This window comes from Coenobita brevimanus, chromosome 23 (genome assembly GCF_032717465.1).
Source record: "Coenobita brevimanus isolate Jiangsu-jjx chromosome 23, ASM3271746v2, whole genome shotgun sequence".
Taxonomy (NCBI): domain Eukaryota; kingdom Metazoa; phylum Arthropoda; class Malacostraca; order Decapoda; family Coenobitidae; genus Coenobita; species Coenobita brevimanus.
The window spans coordinates 2,311,538-2,321,998 of NC_136976.1; the positions used below are offsets into that span (position 1 = coordinate 2,311,538).

Genomic DNA, 10,461 nt, shown 5'->3' on the forward strand with positions numbered 1-10,461 from the left:
GAGAGAGAGCACGTGTGTGGCGACGATGTGGCAACAGAGCTAACAGAGTGAGGTCCCAGAGTGCCCCACCCAAACTGCCTTCATAAAATAAAACGACTATAGTTGAACCACGCGCATGTTGTTGATAGTTCATTGTTTTGTGTCTTCTCTTTCTGTCTTGCACCATCCATATGTGGGTAAAGGATCAGGATAAGGAGGATGAGGATGTTGATGGTAAAGAGTTGAATCAGAAGGACATAAGTAACTGGTATGTCGTAATCTATTGTATGTTATCATCAGCCATACCTCTTTTCCCACCCTAAGGTAATATGTTTGGAATGTGGTGGTGGTGTGATGAGGATGTAAATTGAGATGGTTTGGGTGTGTGGAGAGGATGGGGGATGACAACAGAGTGTAGAAAGTGAGAAATGTTCACATATGGGTAGGGTTGTGAGAGGTAGACTGAAAAAGACCAAGGACGATGTCATAGCGAGACATAAGGGATAAAAGGACTGAATAGGGAGGCTGCCAGAGATTGAGCAGCATGGGGAGCCACCATTAAGTGACAAAGGCTGATGCAGGCAAGCATGTTGGAGCCTTTATAAATGAAACAAATTAAATCTAATACCCCTTTTACCACTGCCAACAGCTGACCGCACCATGAAAGGCGTAAGCTTCCCGTGGCCACAAGCAGACAAGCCACAGTTCTTCTATGTTACATCCGGACAGGAGGAGATCGCTGGGTCCGGCACGTCCTACCTGAACCGCACCGAGGCCTCCAGCGTGGAGAAGCTGGTCACGCGATTCCTCAACTCTGGCGTCAAACCGGAGCAGATCGGAGTTATCACCCCATACGAGGGACAGCGAGCTTACCTGGTTAGTCAGTTGGTTGGGGTAGAATTAAGGATGGTTAGGGAGTCATAGGTTAAACTTGGATGGTCATTTTAGTACTGGTTGGGGATGGTTAGGTTATAACAGATGTGGATTAATTGCTGTAGGATAGAGGAGGGAAGGTTTAGAGCTGGGTAGGGTATGTAAGGTTAGATTAGGGTGTGTAGGATATTCTAACTTCTCTGAATATTGCTGATACTGCCTACTCTTTAGATACTACTATTGTTCCCAGTTCAGTAACCTTTGAAGTGGGACGTAAATCATGTTTTACAGCCGAGGAGAGGAGTTAGTAATTGGAGTGAATGACAGTTGACATGGAGAGAGACATAAGTTATGGCAGTGAATGACAGTTTACGTGGAGAGAGACAAATATGACATGCATATTAGGTCAGAATTGGAAACGCCATTATTTACAGAACAGTCCTCTATCATGTATAGTCAGATAGTTCCTTTTATGCCATACCTTAGCTGTGTAGTTTATAATATTGGAAACTCTTGTTATATTTCTAGTACAGGTGATGATGGTGTTAGTAATATTGAGGGTTTTAATGGTGATCATTGCATTTGTGGTTGTGGTGGTAATGATAGTGAAGTGACAGTAGCAACAGTGATAATGGTAAAGGTGGTGAGTAGTGAAAAAGAAAGGGGGAGGGGGATAACGATATGTACAGTAGGTGATGAAAATAGTTTAAAAAAAAAGGGGGGGGGGGAAGTAAGATAGATATACCATAGATGGTGAGAATAGTAAAAAAAAAAAAAGGGGGGGGGGAGGAGGAGAATGTTTGTTAATGATAATATTATACAGTAAGTCAACCAAGCAGAAGACAGAATTTCCAGTAAGTCAGACTCTGACCAAGGTGTGACTTAGTGTTCATTCAAAGGGTTACAAGTGTTCATTCAAAGGGTTACAAGTGTTCATTCAAAGGGTTACAAGTGTTCATTCAAAGGGTTACATTTTAGTTTATTATATTCCAAGTGTTACATTATAGTTTAGTTTATTCCAAATGTTACATTATAGTTTAGTTTATTCCAAGTGTTACATTATAGTTTTGTTTATTCCAAGTGTTACATTTTAGTTTAATTAAGTGCAGAATGTTACATAATTAATTGACTTGCACTCCACCACCCATGCAACCTCCTAGCCTAGCCAGGTCAATGGCATGCACCAAATTGTTTTTATTATTTATTTTTATTGCTTTACAAATTCTTCTTTAGTTTGGTGTTAACAAATAAATAATCACATATAATTTGCAACAATTGGGAGGGGTATTATGAGTTTGTTTTTTTTCAATTTCGGTTTGTCAGAAAATTCCTTGGGTCTAACTACCCTAGAGCCCCACATAGTTGGACGTCTGAAGGGTTTACTGTACTTTCACAGGTTCAGTATATGCAGTACCAGGGTCCACTGAACCAGAAACTGTACCAGCGTCTTGAAGTGGCCAGCGTTGATGCGTTCCAGGGCCGTGAGAAGGACCTGATCATCATGTCGTGTGTGCGCTCCAACGAACACCAGGGCATTGGCTTCCTGTCTGACCCACGCAGGCTTAACGTGGCTCTCACCCGTGCTCGCTATGGCATCATCATCGTTGGCAACCCTAAAGTCTTGTCAAAGGTAACTGCTGTGTTTGGTTATCTGGAGAGTGTTGGTATTTATCACGTAAGAGTGCTTTATTTAACCTATGGCTGGAAAAAAAAAAGCTACTTTGCCTTTCTATCTATTGCCAGACGCCCCAGTCCCGCGAGGGGTGGCCACAAACAAATCACCTCCATGTCGCCCTGTCCCCCTGCCATTTCACTGCCCTGCTTCCAGCTCACACCCCCCTCTCTCATATACCTCTCCACTTTGCCTTTCATTTTGACAAATTTCGAGGGCAACAAAAAAAGTTAAAACCATCACAATAAGCATTTTGCCCAAGAATAAGGAACTTGGTATTATTTCCATCTGAAGAAGGGCAGGTTTATTGTCAACACAGGAGCTCACTGCAGTATGACGTTTAATCAGTCTCACTGCATTGCTATCAAGCCTCCTGATTGTAAGATGCTGTAGATGAAAACAATAATTTGGTGTAAGTGAACTGAAATAGGTAGGTGTGTCCATAGCAGAAGAGTTTAAAATGGCATAACTATTGTACTGGTATTAATTCCATACTGTCATTACAGCAAGGCCTATGGAACCACCTGCTACACCACTTCAAGGAAAAGAAGGTCCTGGTTGAAGGCCCCCTGAACAACCTGAAGGAGTCGATGATGCAGTTCAGCAAACCCAAACGCCTGGTGAACGCCACAAACCCCGGATCCCACTTCATGAACACGGCCATGTACGACGCAAGAGAGGCCATCATCCCCGGCTCCATGTATGATCGCTCGGGTACAATGAACGGAGGAGCCCCACCACCATCACCGTACTACAGAGGTGGAATTCGGGATTATGTATTTGGGGTTATTGGATAGGGTACATGAAGAGTGGTTAGGGGATGTGAATATTCTAGCTGCATTGAACATAAAATAGTATGGCTCTCTGGATGCTACCTCACCTCATCTTGGGGTAGCAAAGGAGGTCTGGCTGATGATGATGATTGGTGGTGGTGAAAATATGACAGTAATAATAATACCTAACACTAACAATGTATCCACAGGTCCACAGTATGACATGTACGGGCGTGCACACGATTCCCTGGACTACATCTCCCCGAACCACTCCCAGCCAGGCTTGAGTAACCTTCCTGTACCTGTTGGAATGTTTATGAATATGGCTCACGTCCCACCCCGCTTCTACCAGCAACACCAGCAGGCTCTTGCGGCTCGGGGTGGGGCAAGAGGCGGAGTAAGAGGGGGCCGAGCTGGAGGCAGGAAGATGACAAAGAATGCTGGGGGATCAGGGACTCTGCAACTGTCACAGCCGTTCAGTCAGGATCCCAGCATGCAGAGCTACTCACAGCCGGGACTTACACAGGGACACTTATCACAGGTGAGAGAGACTTTATCAATGTAATTTGGAGGGATGGCAGAGGACAGGGTGACATGGTGGCAATTTGTTATGACCACTTCTTATGGGATTAAGGCATCTGGCCATAGATAGAGAGGTAGTTTAATGCTTTTATGTTTCCTTCACTAGTTGAGGCCAGACTTGTAAGTGTACAGAGCAGCTTCAGCCTGGTTTATCATGGACTAAACTGTTGGTCAAGGGCAGCTGCTGTGATCTGTTGAGGATGGACCTAAAACCAGTGGTCAAATAAGTTCATCATTTTACTTTTTACTGAACAGCAGTAATATAAATCATCATTGTTGTTCATTCATGTTAACTTGGCCATTTCAGTAGCCTGTTTCACATGGCTCAGTGGCAGCATAAGACTGGCATGACTCTACTGTATGTCCTTTTCATAATACTTCTTCCTGACTAGCACCATATTCTAATGTTAACCCCTTCCTACAAATCAGTACTCAACAGGGAAAGATGACAATTTTAGTACCTTACAGTGAGCAGAGTATAACCTGATATGCCATTTCAGGGAATGTCTGGGCCTGGATTGAGCGGACTCTCACAGGGACTGTCCCAGGCAGAACTGTCGCAGGATTCATACATGGTTGACCAGTTCCAGAGCCAGACAGACGGCCTCCTCTCACAGGACTCCACATACCAGGGCGACCGTGCGTTCTTCACTCCAGCATCTCAGACGCACCACTTCTCGCAGGTCTCTATACTAGCACTATTAGCAGTTGTATTTTTATTACATCACTGGCATCATTCCAACCCTCAGTCCCACCAAAGAAGTGGAGTGAGGTAAAACCCAGAAACAAAGTGAGACAGCTTAAGAGAATCAGTGAATAATATGCAAGGTCAAATGAGCAATGGAAATCATTCATACATCACTCAGAATACTTCAAAATCATGGCACTTCTCACAAGTAAAGCAGTTTGCATTAATGTTCATATATTTTCTGCCTACCAGAAGTGAACAGAAGATTTTGCAGGCTGCTCCAGAGTGCTGTGAATGGTAGTGAGCTTTGTGTTTTGAAAGTGTAGATAAGGTTTAGATAATGGTTGATGAGTGAGAAGGTAACTCTGCTGTGCAGGTGAATTGAGAAAGACTGTTATGGAGGAATTTCAATACTTTCATGCAGGAAAGTATGCAAAGGAAGTGGAAAGTAGAGGGGTACAGGGGAGGAAGGAGTTAGTGCCGTGAAAGCTTAGATACCAAACAGGTCTTAGTGTGGAGGCTGCAGGAGAAGTCCATAAAGGTGCATTACTGCATATGGAATGAGTGCTGTGAGTCCAGGATAAGAGCTGTACAACTGTAACTGTTGAGGAATGTGTTTGTGTAAAATGGGTAGGAAAGAAACTGTTAATGTTGACAGTGGGACAGAGAGGAGTACTTTGATGGTATGGTTATAATGAGTGAATCAGTGTAGATAGGCTGGAAAAAAGGATTATACGATGATGAGAGTTTAAAGGTGCAAGGAGGCATAGTAGGCCAGGAAGGTGGTATACAAGGAATCAAATCAATTGGATGGAGTCTGTATAGAGTAGCATAACAAGGGTTTGGCATTCCCTTTAACTTTCATGGTGATCCTGCTGATGGGAAATTGTGTTATAATGATCTTTATGTTATGAGTAGTTATGGCCTCAGGCTTATCTGCACTAGAGGACTGCAGGGAACCAGTTACTTCAGGGCTCCTAGATAGCTTTTGTTGAGGTTATGTTGTTGGATTGTGTTGCGAGACAGGTGCATGGTGATGAGTGTGTTTTGGTGTGAGGTACAGCATTACAAAAAAGGCAAAGTAAAGCATTCATGCTGTGTATTTTGCTTACAAGAAAGTAATGTCTTGTTAATCCCAACAGCCGTACTGATGGCAGAGGTGAGGAGATCCCCTGGCGCATGAAGGCGATGAAGCAGCGCACAGAGCAGCCGACAGCAGGTGGAGTAACAAATGGGGGACCACAGCGCGCACAGCATAACACAAGCGGCACACAAGCGGACCACATGTGCTAAAAGGATGCCGGGCTCAAGCACAACACGAGGAACGACACGTGGTAAAAGGATGCCGGGTTCAAGCAAGATGCAAGGGACGGCACACTCAAGCACTTTAAACCCACGCTTGAGCAGTCGCCTTGTTGGCTTGGCCGGCGCTCACCCAGACTGTGGTACGAAGCTCATCACCTCCACTCAAGCCCACACACTCACAACAGGGCTTGCGGAAGGCTGGCAGTAGGGTCTAAATTATTCAGTACTAACGTTGCAGTGATATAGCATGGAGATTCCTAGGTTGGCAGGAGATTAAATTCTTTTGCAAGTACTTTGGTTTATTTTGAGATCCATAGGTTGTCAGATCAACTTCACTTGCAAGGACTTTTTTTTAACGAGACCAGTAGGTTGTCAGGAGATTTAATTCACCTTGAAGGCCCTCTAGTAAGTTATTAGGGGGATTACATATATTTAGGTATTGAAGGTGAGGAAGACAGTATGACAGTGCAATTTAATGGAGGTTATTGTGATAGAGGTGTCTTATATAGTCATTCTAAGTTGTTTTGACTTGGAAGTTCCTCCTGGTAAATAACTAGGAAGAGAATGTTGTAACAAGGTGTTGTAGGGAAGGGGACAACAACATGCCTTGCAGGGAAGATTTTCTTAACACAGGAGAATAAATTGAACTGCTCAATGCAGAAGACTCTCCTAGCATACTGCTTAAGGGTAAAAGATTGTCCTAAAGGGAGTACAAGTGTAACTATGTCAAAATAAATTGCTTTATGTAAAAGGCCCTCCCGGCTTAGGTCTAAAGGGAGTTAATTTGTACCAATATGTCGGGAAAGATTAAAGTGCAACTGTGTTTTTAAAAGGCTGATGCTGTAACAAGGTGTCTTAAATGGACGAGGCTGTAACGATGAGTCAGTGGCGAGAGTGAGGGTGAGGTCAAGCAGTCATGGTGCTGTCTTGGTAAGGCTGTGAGCTGTCCCCAGGCAAAGAGCCACCTTGCTATTCACTTGGCCACCATTATGTGAAGTCAGGCCATGCAGGGAACCCTAATTGAGGTGCACCCACTTTTTTTTTTTCTTTCTTTCTTTTTCTTTTTTTAAGGTACTCTTTTAATTTGGCAATCAGGTTGTTCAGAAAGGAGGGGTACAGCCAAAGGAAGAAGTATCGTTACCCCTAGAAAGAAGTATTATATGTGCGCTCATTGAAAGATTAATTTTAGAGGTGACTCCTCTGACACTGGTATATCGTTAGCCATAGATTTCATAAAGATAGCCCTTAGCAATACATCTCCAGACATCTAGGAGGAGTGTTTGTTGCTGGCTAATTTGATGAGAATTTGAGTGATATTATGCCACAAGTATAGAGGTTTTGTTACTTAAATTATGAACTCAAATCCTTTTTTTTTATTTCTCAGACCAGGTAGTGAGAAGAAGCAAATGAATCTGAGTGATATTTTCTTTAATTTCTATTGCTTTTTTTCCCCTGCATTATTTTATACCAGCGAGTGAAATACTCGTTTGTTTCTGAAATAGTGCATAAAAACTGTTTCAGACCACTTACTGTTTTGGAATGTAATGCACAGGGAGTAGCGATACTTCTTTAATTGACAGTACACACCTGGGGAAATCTGTCAGTGGTGTTTAAATATGTTGTACTTAATTGCCTTTTTGATCCATATGGCGGTACATCCACTCCGGTGCCTCGTGCGGAAATGTAGGGGTCGTATTCTTGTCATTTCAGGAGGCTCCCCAGCACCGCTTCCATACCGGTTTATTTCTGCATATGGCACATTGATTTTCTCTTGTATGCTATTAATAAAACCTGCTGTATGAGTTAAGTGGACAAAAGTAACGTACAAAAGAAAAGGTGTAAAAGAATAAATTGCGTAGTAAGAGGTGCTGGAGAGCCTCTGGGAATATATACCCTTGGTGTGGCGGGCACGATAATTTTAATCTGAGGTTGATAAAGGTTTCTGTTATTTATTTTTATACCATTTGGGAAATTACATATTGTGTAATGCAGATATGTTTTCACGTTGATCATTATAGTTTGTGCAATGTTTATGAATTTAGTTTTGAAATTGCTCAATATTACAGTGGTGTTTGCCATTACAAGAAGTATGGTTCAGTAATCAACTCTTCCTTGATTAGAAAATTATGATGTCAAAATCTGTCTTTTTATTTTCTGTCATGTTAGGCAATTAACCCTTTCACTTTCACTGCCATGAAGGCACATATTTTATTCAGGCAAAACCAGACCATTATATTTACCTGAGGGAGTTTCTAGCAGTTCAAAAGTTAGTTGAGGTATTTTTTGACCCTTTGACGACTTGAATTTCTCGGCATAACAAAATAGTCCTGTGGTATGCAGAGTTCAATAACAGTTGTGTCCATAGACTGTGAAAGGCTTATCCCTTCAGTCAGGTGACAGTTTAAATTTTATTCTTGCATTCTTCAGACAGTTATATTCAGGTCCAGAGTTTTTTTTTTTTTTTTTTTTTTTTTTTTTTTTTAAAGAGGGGTCAGGTAGTATGTTTTCACTGAAGAGGTGTTTATCTGCAGCTGAATAAAAATATCCAATACAGTAGTAGCAAGAATAAAGTTAAAAGTTTGACATTGGACTGAAGGTGTTAAAATGTTAATTCTTTATCCAGTGATTTAACTGCAAATGTGAGGTATGGTAGGAGGGCTGATTAGTCTGTTTGCCTTCTATGGATGCACCAAGTTAATATATTTCAGCTACTACAGAATGATTATGTTCAGCTGTGAGAAATTCTTGTAGGCAGAGGGTTGAAAACTGTCTGCATTAACTTAATTTCTCATCACCTGAATAAAATAATGTTTAACTTGAATAAAGTGCCCAAGTGCATCAGTGGCATCGAAAGGGTTGATTAGCTTTCAGGGTATTGGTAATCCTAACTGGCATCATGTCTTACAGCTATATTGTTAACCCTTTGGCTGCAAGTGGTGTGCTTGGGTGTTTTTTCAGGTATTTTGTTCAACCAAGAGAAATTATAGAAGCTTCAAAACTGTCTCCAGTAAGCATGGTGGGATACCTCGGAATTCTGTTAAGACTAATACCAAATGCTTTATTATTATTATTATTGTTATGATTTGAGAAAAGTCAGAAGCTTCAAAAAACTTGGCTTGAGTAGCCTTTCCTCTGCATTCAGTACAACCAGGAATTCCATTTAGACTGACATCAGATGATTTTGTTCAGTTGAGTGAAGTCCCAGCAGAGGATTAAAATAATTCAAAGATGGGTTACATTCTTGTGAATTTCTGAGGGATTGTGGTACCTCCTTGTTAGCAGTTTATTGTGCATATTACACTCTGATATTCTCTTGTATCTTATTGGTGGCAACTACATATGAAAAGAGTAGATACCATACAAGAGTATATTCTGTTGTTATTACGATTATTCTTGCGACCTCCAGACTGTTTCATTCAACATAGGAAAAGCCTCATGTATTGAAGGGTTAAATAAAAGCTATATTCTACTCTCCAGTTTGAAGTCTTATGCTGAGGTAGATAAAATGATCTAGGAAGAATGAAAAAGGCCATATGTAGTGTAACATGCACATAAATTTGCCCAAGCAGAGGTGTTAGGGAACCTTATAAAAGGTATAAGATTACGACCCTTATCCTTTGGGCTGCAGCAGGTATCTGTAAGCCGAGTAAAATCAGTGGTTCTCAGCTGGAATGTAACATGAAATTCAGTATATATGGATAAAATGTTAAATGTGATAGTTTCAACATGCCTGGTGCTCTAGGCTTCTCTTGGGCAACGTGAAATTGTGGGACGTAGCCGAATTAAAGCTAAAGGTCGGTATTCTGCAACCAAAGGGTGAATCCTTTGTCAGATGAACAAGTTTTCATTATATTCTTGCATGCTATCTTTAGACAACTTTACTCAGCTTTGAAGAACTTTTTGAACTGGAGAGGTTAGTTGTAGCCAACAGACACCACTTCAGTACAAGAGACTTCTAAGTTGAATAAAATTATCTGAAGTAACAGGAATAAAAAGTCACTGGATTCAAAGGGTTAACAGGTCATACTACATAATGTTGAGTGTATGTAGTTGGTCTATTGAGTATGTGGCTGAGAGCCATTGAATTTCACCATTACCAGATGTCAACAGTTTCATTTTCTTTCCATCATTTAAAAGTTATGTTTTGGAATCATTTACTGGTATAATTGGTTCTGCCATTAAAAATGTGAAAGTTACTGTTTGTTTTAACCTAATCGTGGGGGAATAACATCCCCCTTAACCCCTACACACCGGGGTTTTTTCGATGTTGCACGCTCCTCCCTATGGGGGATATCCAAGATTGAAAAAAATACCCTCACTTCAAACCCTAATATCTGCCAAACTATAACAGCTGGAGAAATAATTAAAGATACATAAGAATCATCAACTCTTCCTCTTTCAAATGAAAGTATCCCCACGCCTCTAGGTGGTCCCTTTGATGAGTAAGGATAAGTTAAAGTTCAAAGGGTGGAGGGAAGATGCAGCTCTACATGTCAACCGGCGTTGCTCCAAGCCCAAAATCGGGACGTCTACACACGTCGGCCAGTGGTTAGGGGTTAACGAGGGGGATCTTACTCTCTTCTGAGGGG

At 41.6% G+C, this 10,461-nt stretch overlaps 1 protein-coding gene across 1 annotated transcript in view; it reads left to right on the forward strand.

Moving 5' to 3' along the window:
* The window catches only part of Upf1 (Upf1 RNA helicase), a 30,949-nt gene extending 20,905 nt beyond the window's left edge, over positions 1-10,044 (forward strand). Inside the window, exons 13-18 of the mRNA XM_080267211.1 lie at positions 629-855; positions 2,249-2,482; positions 3,031-3,283; positions 3,507-3,838; positions 4,380-4,562; positions 5,710-10,044. Of these exons, the coding sequence (XP_080123337.1) occupies positions 629-855; positions 2,249-2,482; positions 3,031-3,283; positions 3,507-3,838; positions 4,380-4,562; positions 5,710-5,718 (1,238 nt within the window). The 3' untranslated portion in view covers positions 5,719-10,044. The remainder of the gene's footprint in view (positions 1-628; positions 856-2,248; positions 2,483-3,030; positions 3,284-3,506; positions 3,839-4,379; positions 4,563-5,709) is intronic.
* The last annotated feature ends 417 nt before the right edge of the window (positions 10,045-10,461 follow it).